The 17853-nt window shown below is 38.5% G+C and overlaps 2 protein-coding genes across 11 annotated transcripts in view; one reads left to right on the forward strand and one right to left on the reverse strand.

The window, feature by feature from the left end:
* RPAP2 (RNA polymerase II associated protein 2) overlaps positions 1-17586 on the reverse strand; it is an 88302-nt gene extending 70716 nt beyond the window's left edge. For all 4 annotated transcript variants that reach the window (XM_019030004.4, XM_055352229.2, XM_055352235.2 and 1 more), the window contains exons 1-6: positions 17434-17586; positions 16341-16386; positions 14990-15104; positions 12520-12618; positions 12247-12312; positions 9308-9396 (exon numbers count right to left, since the gene is read on the reverse strand). In XM_019030004.4, the coding sequence (XP_018885549.2) occupies positions 9308-9396; positions 12247-12312; positions 12520-12618; positions 14990-15104; positions 16341-16386; positions 17434-17506 (488 nt within the window). In that variant the 5' untranslated portion in view covers positions 17507-17586. The remainder of the gene's footprint in view (positions 1-9307; positions 9397-12246; positions 12313-12519; positions 12619-14989; positions 15105-16340; positions 16387-17433) is intronic.
* GLMN (glomulin, FKBP associated protein) overlaps positions 17563-17853 on the forward strand; it is a 53332-nt gene continuing 53041 nt past the window's right edge. For 6 of the 7 annotated variants that reach the window (XM_063697023.1, XM_063697031.1, XM_063697032.1 and 3 more), the window contains exon 1: positions 17581-17655. The gene's annotated coding sequence lies outside the window, so the exon portion shown is untranslated. Of the gene's footprint in view, positions 17656-17853 lie in introns of all 7 variants that reach the window. The other variant, XM_004026128.4, reaches the window with a different exon arrangement.

Raw genomic sequence — 17853 nt, forward strand, 5'->3', positions numbered from 1 at the left:
CAAAAATATGTAACCATCCTAGTTAAAGAATGCTTGTAAGCTGTTTCTTTATAAACATTTTCATCTTACTTTCACTAAGGTATAAATTAGATGATTGGTTTTCATTTTAGCAAAGTAAATCTAAAACTAGAACTAACTTATGCCAAAGAACTTAGTGGATATATGTACATATTTATATATATGTGCATATATATCACTTGGAATATGTATGTTATATATAAACCAACAGAAGCAGCAGGTATGGTGAGAACTTTTCAAATCTATTTTGAGACATGTCAAACCCTGTTTCAGAAAGCTTTTATTCTGCATACCAAGCAACAGAGGTGGCTGTTCAGGAAGAGGTTATAGTTGTTCTGCAGAGGTTTTTGGCTTCCGCACCTCTGAGATTCTACTGTTTACTGCCAAGAAGCAACGTGTGAAATCCCCTACTCTGGACCAGATGATGGCGCTTTTAGCTCTGTCAGCATTAACCATTCACCCCAATTTCATCTTTAAAATCATAATTTGATTTTCCACATTTGTCCTTCTTAGATTTAAGATTTTAGGTTACAATGCAGGAGACTTCCCACCTTCAAAGGCTTGTCAGAGCCTACATTTAGCCAAACAGGATTTATAACTGCAACTATATAACTACCTATATGAGCACACTGTCTCAGAGCATCAAAACTCTATGTGGTCTGTTTCTGGCCACCAAGTGGGTGAAAAATTTCTAACTCACAAGATGAGAAGCATCACAGTGCGTCACGACCCAGACCATTCTAGGTCAATGTTTTGTCTCTAACAGGGTATCAGGAGACATTTTGTGAGAACCACTGTTAGTCTCCATGACATTACGGATCTACTCCAGATATTTTACATACCTTAAAGATGAGGAGCTAGAAAACCTCCAAGGCCCTTTCCGACTCCAAAACCTTATAAAAGTATGGAGGTAGAATTTATGAATTTGTCTAAATCTTAAATTTATTTAAACATCTATACCAATGAGGTAGTGAGCTTACTGTGATATAAAGATATTACTCTTATAAATTTTAAGGGATATTGTTTGGTTTTGGTATTATAAAATCTGGTAAATAAATTTACACAAGCATACCTTGTTTAACTGTGCTTTCCTTTACTGCGCTTTGCAAATACTGCATTTTTTACAAATTGAATGTTTGTGGTAACTGTGTCTGCCAGTCTATCAGCACCATTTTTCCAACAAAATGTGTTCTCTGTGTCACAGTTTGGTAATTATCATATTTCAAACTTCATTATTATCTGTTATAGTAATATGTGGTAATTTTTGATGTTACTGTTGTAATTGCTTTGGGGTACCATGAACCAAGCCCACATAAAATGTCAAACTTAATTGATAAATGTGTGTGTTCTGACTGATCCACCAACCAGCTGTTCACCCATCTCTCTTCCTCTTCTCAGGCCTCCCTATTCCCTGAGACACAACAATATTGAAATTAGGCCAATTAGTAACTTTACAATGGAAGACTCACTGACATTGAATACTGCTTTTCCTTTAAATTTTTTTTTTTTTGAGACTGCAACAAGACAAGACCTCTGTCTCTCTGAAAAGCTAATTTCTATTTATTTATTTATGATTTTGAGACAGAGTCTCGCTCTTCACCCAGGCTGGAGTGCAGTGGCACTATCTCAGTTCACTGCAACCTCTGCCTCTCGGGTTCAAGAGATTCTCGCACCTCAGCCTCCCGAGTAGCTGGGATTACAGGCGTGAGCCACCATGCCCGGTTAATTTTTGTATTTTTAGTAGAGACGGGGTTTTGCCATGTTGGCCAGGCTGGTCTCAAACTCCTGACCTCAGGTGATCCACTTGCCTTGGCCTCCCAAAGTGCTGGGATTACAGGTGTGAGCCACCACACTCAGCCTTTTTTTTTTTTTTAATTTATTGAGATGGAGTCTCACTCCGTTGCCCAGGCTGTAGTACAGTGGCACCATCTCAGCTCACTGCAACCTCTGCCTCCTGGGTTCAAGTGATTCTCCTGCCTTAGCCTCCCAAGTAGCTGGGATTACAGGTGCATGCCACCACCTATTTTTGTATTTTTAGTAGAGACGGGGTTTCACCGTGTTGGCCAGGCTGGTCTCGAACTCCTGACCTCAAGTGATCCACCGGCCTTGGCCTCCCAAAGTGCTGGATTACTGGTGTGAGCCTCTGTGTCCAGCTGTAATCTAAGAGTCTATCAGTTGTGAGATCCATTTCAATTGCACAGATGTTAAAAATGTAAAAATGTATGCAACTTAGAATAAATAAAATGCACTACTAAATGCAAAAAAAAAAAAAAAACCCAAAAACCAAAAAACAACAGCAACAGCAACAACAACAAAAAAACCCTTACAATGGCCTCTGAGTGTTCAAGTAAAAGGAAGAGTCACACATCTTTCACTTTAAATCAAAAGCTAGAAATGATTAAGCTTAGTGAGGAAGGCATGTCAAAAGCTGAGACTGGCCAAAAGCTAGGCCTATTTTGCCAGTACGCAAGTTGTGAATGCAAAAGAAAAGCTCTTAAAGGAAATTTAAAATGCTAGTCCAGTGAACACAAAAAAGCAAAACAGCCTTATTGCTGGTATAGAGAAAGTTTTAGTGGTCTGGATAGGTTAAACCAGCTACAACATTCCCTTAAGCCTAATCCAGAGCAAGGTTCTAACTCTCCTCAATTCTGTGAAGACTGAGAGAGGTGAGGAAGCTGCAGAAGAATAGGTAGAAGATAGCAAAGTTTGGTTCATGAGATTCAAGGAAAGAAGCCATCTCCACAACATAAAAGTGCAAGGTGAAGCCACAAGTGCTGATGTAGAAGGTACAGCAAGTTATCCAACAGATCTAGCTAGGAGCACTGATTAAGATAGCTACACTAAACAAATTTTCAATGTAGACAAATCAGCCTTATATTGGAGGAAGATGCCATCTAGGGATTTCATAGCTATAGAGGAGAAGTAAATATGTGGCATCAAAGCTTAAAAGGACAGGATGACTCTCTTGTTAGGGGCTAACGTAGCTGGTAACTTTAAGTTGAAGCCAATGCTTATTTATTATTCTGAAAATCCTAGGGCCCCTAAGAATTATGCTAAATCTACTCTGCTTGTGTTCCATAAGTGGAACAGCAAAGCCTAAACGACGGCACATCTGTTTACAGCATGGCTTACTGAATATTTTAAGCCAACTGTTGAAACCTACTGCTCAAAAAAAAAAAAGATTCCTTTCCAAATATTACTGATTATTAACAATGTACCTAGCCACCCAAGAACTCTGATGCAAATGTACAAGATTAGTGTTGTTTTCATGCCTGCTAACACAATATCCATTCTGCAGCCCATGGGTCAAGGAGTAATTTCAACTTTCAAGTCTTAAGACATATGTTTCCTAAAGGTATAGTTGCCATAGAGTGATTCCTCTGATGGATTTGGGCAAAGTAAATAGAAATCCTTCACGAAAGGATTCACCATTCTAGATGTCATTAAGAACATCTGGGAGTGGGCGCAGTGGCTCATGCCTGTAATCCCAACACTTTGGGAAGCCAAGGTGCGTGGATTACTTGGGGCCAGGAGTTCGAGACCAGCCTGGCCAACATGGCAAAACCCCCATCTCTACTAAAAATACAAAAATAAGCCGGGTGTGGTGGCGCATGCCTGTGGTCCCAGCTACTTGGGAGGCTGAGGCACGAGAATCGCTTGAACCTGGGAGGTAGAGGCTGCAGTGAGCTGAGATTTCGCCACTGAACTGGGGAGGCAGAGGTTGTAGTGAGCCAAGATCACGCCACTGCACTCCAGCCTGGGTGACAGAGTGAGACTCTGTCTGAAAAAAAGAAAAAAGGAAAAAAAAAAAAAAGAACATTTGGGATTCATGGGAGGAGGCCAAAATATCAACATTAACAAGTGCTTGGAAGAAGTTGATTGTAACCCTAATGGATGACTTTGAGGGGTTCAAGACTTCAGTAGAGGTAGTCACTATGGATATGGTGGAAATAGCAAGATAAGAATTAGAAGTGGAGCTTGAAGATGTGACTGAATTACATCAATCTCATAATCCAACTTGAACGGATATACAGCTGCTTCTTACGGATAGGCAAAGAAACTGGTTTCTTGAGATGGAATCTACTCCTGATGAAGGTGCTGTCAACATCGTTGAAATGGTAACACAAGATTTAGAATATTCCATAAACTTAGCTGATAAGCAGCAATAAAGTTTGAGAGGACTGACTTCAATTTTTTTTTTTTTTTTTGAGACACGGTCTTGCTCTGTTGCCAAGGCTGGAGTGCAGTGGTGTGATCTAACTCACTGCAACCATGAACTCCTATGCTCAAGTGATCTTCTAGTCTCAGCATCCCAAGTAGCTACAAGGACTACAGTTGTGTGCCACCACACCCAGCTAATTTTTTATTTTTTAAATACCTTGTAGAGATGGGTCCCGCTATGTTGCCCAGGCTGGTCTCAAATGTCTTGCTTCAAGTGATCCTCCTGCCTTGCCCCGCAACAATGCTGGGATTACAGGCATAAATCACTGCTCCTGGCCTGACTCCAATTTTGAAAGATGTTCTGCTGTGGGTAAAATGCTATCAAACAGCATCTAATGCTACAGAGAAATCTTTAGTGAAAGGAAGTCGATCAATGCAGCAAACCTGGGGTTGTCTTATTTCAACAAATTACTACAGCCATCCCAACCTATAGACACCACCACCCTGATCAGTTAGCAGCCATCCACATCAAAACAGGACCCTTCACCAGCAAAAAGATTAATACTTGCTGAAGGCTCAGATGATCAGTAGCATCTTTAAGCAATAAAATATTTTAAAATTAAGGTATGTACATTATTTTTTAAAGATATAACGCTACTGCACATTTAAAAGACTACAGTATAGTGGAAACATAACTTTTGCATACACTGGGAAACAAAATCCACGATTGCTTTATTGCTTTAGTATAGTGGTGGTCTGGAACCAAACCTGCAATATCTCCAAGATATGCGTGTACTTACTGGCTTTCACAATAATGTAAGAAAGACCAAATTAGGTCAAATTCAATATTCTGTTTCCAAATGGTGTGTAAGGTCATGGCATCCTCTGTGATGCCAAGTTAAAATTGTTCAGGACATGCTCTAAAACATGCCTGGTTTTTCTTCATAATTTAAAAGCTTTGATCTACATTTTATCAGCCTTCACTTTTACAGACTAAAGAGATCAAATTATTAAAGTCAGTAACTTTATTCAAAACTCTTGAGACAGACCTCTCTACAAGGTAGTATAAGTTTCTCTAGTCTTAAGCAGATAATTTTAATTTTCATCATTTTAATAAATATTTCCTTATGTAGAAAACTTTCTCTATAGTAGCAATGACTAATGACACAATTGGCTTAGAACTGTAAATCATTAGAACCAAAGGGAACTCGGAAGTTGAATGCAACTTTTTCCTTTTACAAATGAGGAAACTGAGACTTAGTGTTGAGAAGCAGGTTTCCTACAGTAAAACAACCAAAAACGTGAGCTAAATCCAACAAAACAGTGCTCTTCAAACTGCAGATCAGGACCAATCAATTAAGTAGGTTGCTGCCAGCATTTTAAAAAAGCAACAGAGTAGAAAATATCAGAGGCATTTCATGTAGTAAGAATAATATTGTTTCACAGAAGTTTTGCTTTAGTTTTAGTTATATGCATATATGAGATAATGTAAAATGCACTTATTATAGTGGTCGAAAGTTTGGAAGTCATTTCAATAAGATATCTAATCTTTTGGGTGGATTTAACAATTTATTCTTAGTCTCGTTCTGTTGCCCAGGCTGGAGTGCAATGGTGTGATCTTGGCTCACTGCAACCTCTGCCTCCCAGGTTCAAGCGGTTCTTCTTACTCAGCCTCCCAAGTAGCTGGGGCTACAGGCATGTTCCAGCACTCCTGGCTAATTTTTATATTTTTAGTAGAGATAGGGTTTTGTCATGTTGGCCAGGCTGATCTTGAACTCCTGACCTCAGGTGATCCACCAGTCTCGGCCTCCCAAATGCTGGGATTACGGGCGTGAGTCACCACATCTGGCCATAAAAATTTATTATTATTTTAAAATTATGATTATTAAAATTACTATTATGATGCAATTTATTCTTTATCATGACTCATTGTAAGCTAATAAAAATATCTCTGCATTAAATACTACATGCCACCATTTAAAAGAAGCAATTTTTTCCTCCCTAAAGGAAGACTGACTCAGGATATTATATCCCATGCCATATGTAAACAGACATTCTTTAAACTATCACATTTCTGTAGAGCTTAAATGTGCAATAGCTAGACAAGCTTTTAAAAATACCAAATTCTAGAATTCTGATCCTTGGCACAGGTAAAAAGATGTCTGAAAAAACAGTGACCTCTAGTGGATTCATTAAATAGCATGGACATAATCCCTGCCCCTAAGAATTTGGAAATTAAGGTAACACAAATGCATCCAGATATAAAAGATACTGATATGGTTATACACTGATAAGTGTTATATATAATTAAGGGCTACAGTTATGCTATACAATAAGGCAGATGCATATATATAGATTATTCACTGTTTCCTTCTAATCAAGTGGAATATAATAAATAGAATCCTGGTCTCATACGGATCACTAGTTTAAGAAATACACTTAATGAAGGGGTTGGATTAAATCTCTCTAAGGACCCTTTTAGCTCTTTAATTATGATTCTTCTTTAATTCATTTTGTACACCAATATCAGAATAAATTCTGCTCAAAAACATTTGATGGCTCCCCAGTACTTGAGGGTTTACCACACTCAGCCTGGCCCTTTGTTATTTACCTATTGTTATCTTCTCGTTTCCCAAATTTCAAGTGGGCCAATGTTCAATATCCCAACCCATTCCCACAAGTTTATTTTCTCACTTTTGCTCACAGTTTCTCATTATGCAATGTCCTAACCTTGCTAATTTATAGGACAGATCCCCATTAAAGTCAACACAAACTTGTTTAATTCATGTTCTGGCATCCAGTGATTGTTAAATTCACAGGTTGGGTTTTATACTTATATATGTGTATGTGTATGTGTGTAGCCTGCCAGGTACTAAGCACTTACTGCACAATTTAAATGTAAATTAAGTTGATTCATTTAGATTAGAGAAACAAAGTCCATTTTTTTTTTTTTTTTTTTTTTGAGATGGAGTCTTGCTCTGTCACCAGGCTGGAGTGCAGTGGCACGATCTCAGCTCACTGCAACCTCCGCCTCCCAGGTTCAAGCAATTCTCCTACCTCAGCCTCCTGAGTAGCTGAGACTACAGGCATGTGTCACCACGTCCAGCTAATTTTTGTATTTTTAGTAGAGACAGGGTTTCACCATGTTGGCCAGGATGGTCTCCATCTCTTGACCTTGTGATCTGCCCCCCTCAGCCTCCCAAAGTGCTGGGATTACAGGTGTAAGCCACCACGCCCGGCACAAAGGACATTTTCATCTTTCTTTTTTAGTGAGGTAGTGAAGGGTATATAGCTAAGGTAGAATTTCAAGAACTGCAAATATAAAGTAAAAGGGCTTCAAGTTTTGGGAAACAGTGAGCATTCTGAATATAGGATGGTAAGATTTTAGGAAAAGGTTAGAGGAAGACCTGTTTTACTTCATTTTATTTATTTATTTAATTTTTGAGACAGAGTCTCACTCCGTGGCCCAGGCTAGAGTTCAGCAGCACAATCTTGGCTCACTGCAACCTCCACCTCCCAGGTTCAAGTGATTCTCCTGCCTCAGCCTCCTGAGTAGCTGGGATTACAGGTGCCCGCCACCATACCCAATTAATTTTTGTATTTTTAGTAGAGACAGGGTATCACCATATTGGCCAAGCTGGTCTCAAATTCCTAAACTCAAGTGATCCACCCACCTTGGCTTCTCAAAGTGTTGGGATTATAGGCATGAGCCACTACACCAGGCTGGAAGATTTGTTTTAAATTAGCTAAAGGAAGGACCAATACCTATGCTTGAAGAAAACAGAGATGGCAGGAAAGGTAGTTTGGTAAATGGTTTTGAAGCAGTTGAGGTAGATATGAGGATGGCACAAAGGGTTAAATTTAAGATGTAGAGAAAATATCTTTGGAAGCAAAGTTAAGGATAACTTGAGGAAACACTGGTTTCAGTGGGGAATAAAACATGTTGCTCTCATAGGACTGGGGAAGTAGTGGGCAGCTCTAGTGACAGAAATATTAAGAAAGGAGAAAAAGGATAAGTAAAAAAGTACTCTTAGCTTCCCAGTCATGTCGAACAATGCCAGAGTCTTTTATTTTCCCAACAAGAAAGCTGGCAGACTGGTGGTGAAATGATGAACAATTTAGTCTTAATTATGTTTAACTCAATTATCAAGGGCCACACAGTGTTAAGTTTTCCATATCCTAAACCACATAGGATTGGATCGGCAGGCAGAGGTGTCTGCCATCACAGGTGCTGTTGTCAGCATAATTGATGTTATTTGAATTGAGAGTGGTGTTACATCGCCTTACGCATCAGAAAAGACTTCAAGGTTTGCTTTTTCTTTTTTTTTGAGCCAGAGCTTTTTAGCTAACCTGCATCTCATTATGTTTAGGTCATTAGTTTATTTAGCGTAGGTCCTACCTTACCACAAGTAACACTGCCTTGTGTTGCTATAATACACTCTTTCAAACATGAATTTATTTTGGGCATTATCTCATTAAGCATTTCATTGGAATTTCTAGGCAATACAGTTTAATTACCATAAGGATAACTTGTTACCTTTATATTATCATGCCATTTCACCCTCAATAATAAAATTTTCTTGACTTTAGCATCTAGTAAAACATTGCCAGTATTTAAATCATTTCCCAAGAGGCTAAACTCCAGCATTGCCCATAAACTTTTTACAAAAAAAAAATTACTTTTTAATTGTCTGTCTTTAAATTGATAAAATAGTGTACTGATTTTTATAAAGATTAAATGAACCTGAACTTTCTAACCTTTCTCATAGCAGAGTTCACCTGGATCCTAAGACCCAGTAACTTCTGAAAAAATTTAACATTCTTCCTCCAGGATTATTATATTAACAGGATTCACAGACATAACTAGCATCACAGGACACTGGAGTTAAAGTTCTGATTTTGCAATTAAAGCTAAAACAACAAACAAATAACATTTGTATGTATGCATTTTCTGATTTTAAGTGTAAAATCCTTAATAGCTATGCTTAAAATATAACCATTTCCCCATAAAGTATATAAAATGGTAACTTTTTACAGAAAACTAGACTTACTCTCAGCTAATCTCAAAAAGCAGAAACAAATTATTAGAATATATGAACAAATGTATATACACAATGACTTAAATTACCTCTCTTCTTCTCGAACCCATACTGGAGTTTTGGGAATTTGTGCTTCAAAAAACTTAGATGCTTGATAACAAAAATTGCTGCAAAAAGACTGAAAAGAACATTATAAATCTAGTTTTTTTCCTTATCATGAAACATTACCTACATACAGTTGAGAGTATAAAACATAAATGTATCGTTCAAAGAATAAAATGGAAACCTACAGATCTACCACCCAAGGTAAGAAATAAGATACTGAACCTTTGAAGGCCTCTATGTGCCCCTTCCCAACTGCATCACCCTCCACATTCCCCAGAAGTAACCACTACCATAAATTTGGTGTTAATCATTCCCTCATTTCCCTTCAGTTTTAGCACCTGTGTACATATCCCTATTAAAAAATATTCAGTTTTGCCTATTTTTAAACATTTTTTTGAATGGAATAATATTGTTATACATTCTTATCTTACTTCATTCACTTATTAAATTTTATTTTTTTTAGGGACAGGGTCTCACTCACTGTAGCCTCAAACTCCTGGGCTCAAGCAATCCTCTGGTTTCAGCCTCCTGAGTAGCTTGGACTACAGGCGTGCCACCACACCTGGCTATTTTATTTTTTTGTAGAGATGGGGTCTCTATTTGTTGCCCAGGCTGGTCTCTGTCTTCTCTCCCTGGCCTCCCAAAGTGCTGGAATTATAGGTGTGAGCCACCGTACCTAGCCACTTCTTTTGTTTAAAATTATGTTTTTAAGATTCATTCAAGTAGTTGTAGCTTATTAATTTTCACTGTGTACTACATTCCATTGTGTTAGAGTATTACACTTTACCATTTATAGACAATTGAGTTGTTTCTAATTTTTTTGCTATCACTACAATGTTACTATAAACTTTTTTTTACAATTAAAAAATGTTTACAATTGTGGTAAAATATACATAATCTAAAATTTATCATCATAAGCATTTTTAAGTATATAGCACAGTGGCATTAAGTACCTTCACACTGTTGTGCAACTATTACCACCATTCATCTTTAGAACTCCTTTTATCTTACAAAACTGAAACCCTATACACTAACTTCCCATTCCCACCTCTCTTGATGATCATTCTACTTTCTGTCTCTGTTAATTTGACTTCTCTAGGTACCTCATATAAGTGAAAGCATACAGTATTTGTACTTTTGTGCTGGCTTATTTCACTTAGCATATTATCTTCAAGGTTCATCCACCTTGTAGCATGTGTCAGAATTTCCTTCCTTTTTTTAAGGCTAATATTCCATTGTGTGTATATACCACATTGTTTATCCAGCTATAAACATTTTTATACATACATGCTGGTGTACATGTGTAAGAATTTTTTTAGGGTTTATACCAAGGAAAAGAAAGGATTAATTATAGAGAATGTGCAAAGACTTCACCAGACAAATGCCAAGCCATTTCTCAAAAAGGCTGTACCAATTTTCATTCCCACTAATTGCAAAAAGATTTCCTAATATTGGCAATTTTGTGGGCCATGAAAACATAACTCAGTGTGTTTTTATTTGCTATTTCTCTGATTACTGATAATATTTAGCATCTTTTCATATGTTTATTAGCCATTCAAGTTCCTTGTGTAAATTTTTCTATTAGTTTGTCTGTCTTTTTCTTATAGATCATATATTCTAGATATGATTCTATGGTCAGTTAATAACATTCTGCTTTGTGGCTTCTCTTTTCATTTTTTTTTTTTGAAACTTCTGATGAACAAAAGTTTTACATTTTAATATAGAAATGTTTATCAGTTTCTCCTCTTTGGCCTATAATTTTCCATCTTATTTTATGAAGTCTCTCTACCCCAAGTTTATATCTTCCCATATTGTCTTTTTTTTTTTTTTGAGACGGAGCCTCACTCTGTTGCCCCGGCTGGAATGCAGTGGTGCGATCTCAGCTCACACTGCAAGCTCCGCCTGCCGGGTTCACGCCATTCTCCTGCCTCAGCCTCCCGAGTAGCTGGGACTACAGGCGCCCGCCATCACATCCGGCTAATTTTTTTGTATTTTTAGTAGAGATGGGATTTCACTGTGTTAGTCAGGATGGTCTCGATTTCCTGACCTCGTGATCCGCCCGCCTCGGCCTCCCAAAGTGCTGGGATTACAGGCTTGAGCCACGGCGCCCGGTCTATTGTCTTTTTTTTTGAAGACAGTGTCTTGCTCTGTTGCCCAGGCTGGAGTGCAGTGGCATGATCTCGGCTCACTGTAACCTCTGCCTCCCAGGTTCATGCGATGCATGTGCCTCAGCTTTCTGAGTAGCTGGGACTACAGGTGCGTACCACCACATTTGGCTGATTTTTGTACTTTTTGTAGAGACAGGGTTTCGCCGTTGCCCAGGCTGGCCTCCAACTCCTTGAGCTCAGGTAATCCGCCCCCCTTGGCCTCCCAAAGTGCTAGGATTACAGGTGTGAGCCACCACGCCCAGCATCTCCCATAGTGTCTTCTACCTTTTACATTTATGTCTTTAATCTACCTAAAATTGATCTATGTATATAGTCTGAGATAGGCATCAATTTTAATTTTTTCCATTTGCATAACTAATTGTGCCAGTATAATTTATTGAAAAATCCATCCTTTCTCTACTGATCTACAATACTCCCGCTGTCATATATCAAGTGTCTACATATGTGGTTAGTCTGCTGCTGACTGTCTATTGTGTTCCATGATTTATTTGCCTAGATTTGTGCCAATATGCACTTTTAACTTTTAAATGTTCAAGTCTTAATTGAAGCTTAAGCAAAAAAATTTTTAATACCTTGATTGAAATATTTACAAATAAAATCAAACTTTTAACATCACTATTTTCTAACCAGTAAGATTTTAAAGTTTCTTTTAGAATCCTATTTAATATCATTAAAAATTAATTGCCATGCCTTGTTAGGATAGTGGTTAGTAAAGAAAAAAAATTAATTGCCACAGTGAAAGCCTTTAAACTCACCTTTCTTTCAGTAATATCATAGACTTTATTGGTTTTGGTAGAAATTTTATATTTCTGTTTTGGTACCTAAAGAAAAGAAAGTACAGCTTACAAAAGAATCCAAATAATAAACATGAACGTTATGTTACAAGATTAAGTCATCTACATATCATATCATTGGCCAATCCATGCCTTTAGTTCATGACCTTAGGTTTTATTTCTTATTCTTACAACAAAGTATTTTGCTAAATGAAAATAATAAAAGCCTATATTTTAAAAAAATGAGTTACTTACAATTCCCAGCTTCTTCTGACATAAAGGGTAACCACAGAGTTTGACAGTAGAACGTTCATCCACGACATCACTGTAGTAAGCAGGTGTAATGAACCTCCCCTAAAATGAAATGAGAGGGTTATTTCCTCCTAGTTTAATAGAAAAGTTCATTTATCAGCTCTCTAAGCCTCATCAATCTTATCTGAAAACACAGGGATAGCAATAGTACCTTCCTCATAAGTTAGAGGTTAGAATTAGAGGAGAAAATAAAGCAAAATCACTTAGAGAAGTGCTCAACATATAGTGAGCATTCAAAAAAAAAGTTATTATTAAAAAAATTTCTGCCACAGTAGTCTCTACATCTCTGTAGATTATATAGTTAAATGAAATAATTCTGAGGCATGAGGAAGAAGTGATGCTATAGCTATACACAAGCTAAATGACAACAGTATCTTTTATTTTTGAAAAAGTATTATTTAAAAAATTAAATCACAAAGTAATAAAATGTAATTTTACGTGTTTTTTAAAGCATAATCTTTAAAAACAAAGCATTTCAAAAGTGTCATTGTTACTGCAGAACACAGTTTGTGCAAAATTTGCCTACTTCTGAAAAATCTGTACAGAGTGGTGAGGTGATGGTTATAAGCTAACATCAAATATTTTCCTTTGACATCTTCATGATGAAATAATTTTGATTCTTGTTCATAACTTTGAGATCTTTTAACAAGTTTTTCTGTTTTCACAGAGACTGAAATACTTTTTATTGAGAGTGATGTAAGTTTTATGTTTCAAATGAAGCATATTTGCCTTTGTCTTTTCTGGTGTCATCAAATATGCAGATTCTGATGCAGTTACCTGTGTCAATAAAAATATGAATTGTCATGTTCATATTCCTGTTTAGAAAAAGATCTATCAACTACACTAAGAAGTGTTTTTGTAATAGAAGCTTTGAGTTTTAATTTGCCCTCTTAAGGATTACAAAAATATAAAAGAAATTTCCATTCAAAATTTTAATGTAGTAAAGCTGTTTCAAAATTTTTTTATTCTCAAATTTTTATTTAGACAGGGTCTCGCTGTGTTGTCCAGACTGGTCTCAAACTCCTGGGCTCAAGCGATCCTACCGCTTTGGCTTCCCAAAGTGCTGGGATTACAGGTATGAGCCATCGTGCCTGGCGAAAAAAAAATTAATGCGGGCCGAGAGCAGTGGCTCATACTTGTAATCCCAGCACTTTGGGACGCCGACGCGGGCGGATCACAAGGTTAGGAAATCGAGACCATCCTGGCTAACACAGTGAAATTCCATCTCTACTAAAAATACAAAAAAATTAGCCGGGCGTAATGGCGGGCGCCTGTAGTCCCAGCTACTCGGGAGGCTGAGGCAGGAGAATGGCATGAACCCAGGAGGCGGAGCTTGCAGTGAGCAGAGATCCCGCCACTGCACTCCAGGCTGGGCGACAGAGTGAGGCTCCGTCTCAAAAAAAAAAAAAAAAAAAAAAATTTAATGCGGAATTTAATTCTCCCGTTTTATGTTAAGTCATAAATGAGCTGTATTTCAGATTTTTGAAATATGAAAATTGATGAAATTACATTGACAAAAATAATATTCTTCTGTTACTTAAAATAACACAACACAGAATATAGAAAACTGGAATTGCAATCAGAACAAATTGAAGAAAATCAAGTGACATTAGCAGACTGGTTAAAAGAACTATGACTAAGGGTAAAATATATTTGCTTTTTCCTTTTTTTTTCCCCATCCTCATTTTTCTTTTTTCCCATTTATTATTTATATACTTATTTTGAGACAGAGTCTCACTCTTGTTGCCCAGACTGGAGTGCAGTGGTGTGATCTCAGCTCACTGCAACGTCTGCCTCCTGAGTTCAAGTGATTCTCATGCCTCAGCCTCCTGAGCAGCTGGGATTACAGGCATGAGCCACACCTGGCTAATTTTGTATTTTTAGTAGAAAGGAGGTTTCACCATGTTGGCCAGGCTGGTCTCGAACTCCTGACCTCAAGTGATCCGCCTGCCTTAGCCTCCCAAAGTGCTGGGATTACAGGCATGAGCCATTGTGCCTGGCCTCTTTTGCTTTTTAATTGACAATAATAATTGTATATATTTGTGGGGTAGTATGTGATGTTTTAACACATGTATACATTGAGCAAATCAGGCTAATTAACATATCTATCACCTCACATATTTATCATTTCTTTGTGGTGCGAACATTTGAAATCCACTCTTATTAATTTTGAAATATACATTACCTGTCATCACCTTGTTACGTACTTATTTTTCATTAGTGCATTTTAAAGTCATTATACAAGGAATGCATGATAGTTGTTTATTTTAAAATGCATGAATTATATGAATTGTTATCTGTATCTAATGACTCAGAACAAATTCAAAGATTCTAATAATGCAAAGAAGTTTCATGCTGCACAGATTTAAAGATGTTATACTACAAAACTAATAATTTGTCAACTTATACATACACACTCCATTAGGAACTCTTCTGTAATATTCTCCTCTAAAAGCTGTTCAACAATATGTAGAGCTTTTCTCTCAAATTCAATCTTCTTTCTCACAGCTGCTTCTAGTTCAGCTTTCCTAAAATTTGAAAGAGAAACTTAATCTACTTAAAAGCTTCATGTCCAACATTCCATGTTTTAAAATACAATACTAACCTAACTCACTATTTTGCCACTTAAATTTAAATATATTTAAAAATTTTTTTGAATAAAAATATTTATTTCTTTTTAATTGTAGAGACAAGGTCTCACTATGTTGCTCAGACTGGTCTCGAGCTCCTGGCCTCAAGCAACACTCCCACCTCAGCCTCCCAAAGTGCTGGGATCACCGGCATAAGCCACCACATCTGGCCAAATTTCTGTTTTCTAATGCTGTTACTTTTGATCCAATACTTTTCAAAAAGGAAACAAGCTACTTTTTGCACTGCACATACATAAGTCTTTATATACTCTTTGTATGGTTAATGTCTACTTAACACGCAGGTCTCAGCATAAGGCTTTCGCTGAAAACTCACAGCCAACCTCCCTGCCACCCACCTCCAACTAAATTAGACTTCGTTATTCCTTCTCATAACATCACAGTCTTTTCCTTCATAGTGCTTATCACAATTTGTAATTATGTATTTGTTTATGTTAATTAACTAATTAATTAATTATTATTTGTTCCTCTGTTCCACTAGGCAAGAACTGTGTCTATTCTGTTCACCATATCTTCAGAGCCTAACACAGGTCTGGCATATCTTATACTCAGTAAATAATTTTTGAAAGAATGAGTAAATTAAGACCAAAGCCAATATAAGATTAGTGAGTCTTCACAAAATGAAAATCATAGCTACATATGCTTTTAATCCCCTTCACATTCTACTCCTCTTCTAGAAACTCTGTGTGATATGTGGTAATATCTTGCCTTTTTAGAACCAGAACTAGTACAAGACAGCTTTTTAATGAAAATCTGGACTTGATGTAACAAAGACAGAAAAGGTTTCTTGGAGTGACAGCGAAACTTGGAGAATGAGTCTCTGGCATATAAAGCAATAAAAGGAGAGTGTACCTGAAGCGGTGAAAAACAAACACCTTCTACAGACACTCATTCCTTCACTAGCAGTCTGAGTGCTTAGTTTGGTTTTCTTAAAGCCTGGAGTAGAGGAATGTAACAGTCTATGTGAGAATTTATAGGCCTTCCCAGATCTTTCCCTTCCCTCTCATGATAATTTTCTCTAAAAAAAAAAAAAGGTAACCATTATTGTTTTAAAATTGGACAAGTAATACAAGATAAGTAGATATGCCAATGTAGTTGTCCATGTAGCTGTCATACCTTTTAGAAGCATCTTCTTGTTTCAAAGTACTTGTCTGTTTAGTACCTACAATAAAAATACAGTCATGTGCTACATAATGACATTTCCATAAACGACGGACAGCATACAGACAACGGTCTCATAAGATTAAAATACTGTATTTTTACTGTACCTTTTCTATGTTTAGATATACAGTTGCCTACAGTACTTAGTACAGTAACATGCTGTGCAGGTTTGTAGCCTGGGAGCAATAGGCTGTACCATATAGCCTAGTGTGTAAGTAGGCTATACCATCTAGGTTTGTTTAAGTGCACTCTATGATGGTCACACAAGGATGAAATCGCCTAACAACGCACTTCTCAAAATGCATCCCCGCAGTTAAGCTACACATGGTGGCAGTAGGTCAGGTCTACACAAACACATTAGGTACAAGATAGATTCCTACACAAATAACAAACTGTAGACCACCTTTTCTTCTTTTCCACATATTTTATGTCCAATCGTGTGTAAATCAAAATGAAATAGGAAGGGAAAGCAATTTGTTTTTGCAAATTGATTACTGTCTAATTTTTCTTGGTTAAAATGTATCTCTTTGGGGATTGAATTTTCTTCTGTATCATAGTTGCTTAATTAACCACTCCTGAAAATCTGAGATCTGGGTACTTTTAGGGGAAACCTCTCTCCGTCTGCCAAACGTCCTCTCTGGGGGAAGAGGGGAGTCCGGCACCTTAAAGAACTGGGCACCCAAGCAATCTGGAAAGGAGGACCGGTCCTAGGTTCAAGGCCAGCTGCCAACGCTGCCCTAGTCACTTGCCCCGAAACCCGGGGACCCCAGGCCTGGGTTCCCGGCGCCTCCACTGTCCTTTCTCTCAGAGGCTGGGGCCACAGTCCGCGTGAGGGAAATCTTGGAACACTGGCGTAAAGGGGTGAGGGGCGGCCAGGAAATCTTTCCCAGGAGGTGCGGACGGCGGTGGGAAGCTTTCGGCCTTCTCTACCTGGGAGAACCCCTCCCCTGAAGCAGCCTTTCAGGAGCGCCCGCGCGCTGCGGTCTAGAACTCGAGATCGGGGCCCAGCTTTCAGGGTCCAAAAGTGGGAAGAGATCCTTGCTCCTACCTGCGGCTTTTCGAGAGCAGCGGCGACCCCCGGCCTTGCGGCCGGCAGAAGACGGCCCAGCGCAGTCCGCCATGGGGGAGAGTAGTCTGCCAGACCGGGACAAGCTCCGGCGTCTCGCCCCGAGGCCCCGCCTCCCTACGCGTAGCGCGGGGCGGGGCCAGAAGAGCGGGCTAAGACGCCGGAGGAGGTGGCGGCGGCTGGGAGAGGCGAGGGATCTGGCCGGTAAGTGGAGTCGTGGAGAGGTTCAGGGTGGCCAGGGCTCGCGGTTGGCCGTGAGCCGCGGCGGACTTGGTGCTGCGGGCCGACTAGGCCACGCGAGGTGGTGGAGCCTGCCCACCTAGGCGAGCAGGAATCGGAAGACATGGCTTCCTCTGATGCCGCCCGCACGCGCGCTGGGGTGTTACTCGCCTTCCAGCGCGC

Source organism: Gorilla gorilla, chromosome 1, assembly GCF_029281585.2.
Source record: "Gorilla gorilla gorilla isolate KB3781 chromosome 1, NHGRI_mGorGor1-v2.1_pri, whole genome shotgun sequence".
Classification (NCBI taxonomy): Eukaryota; Metazoa; Chordata; class Mammalia; order Primates; family Hominidae; genus Gorilla; species Gorilla gorilla.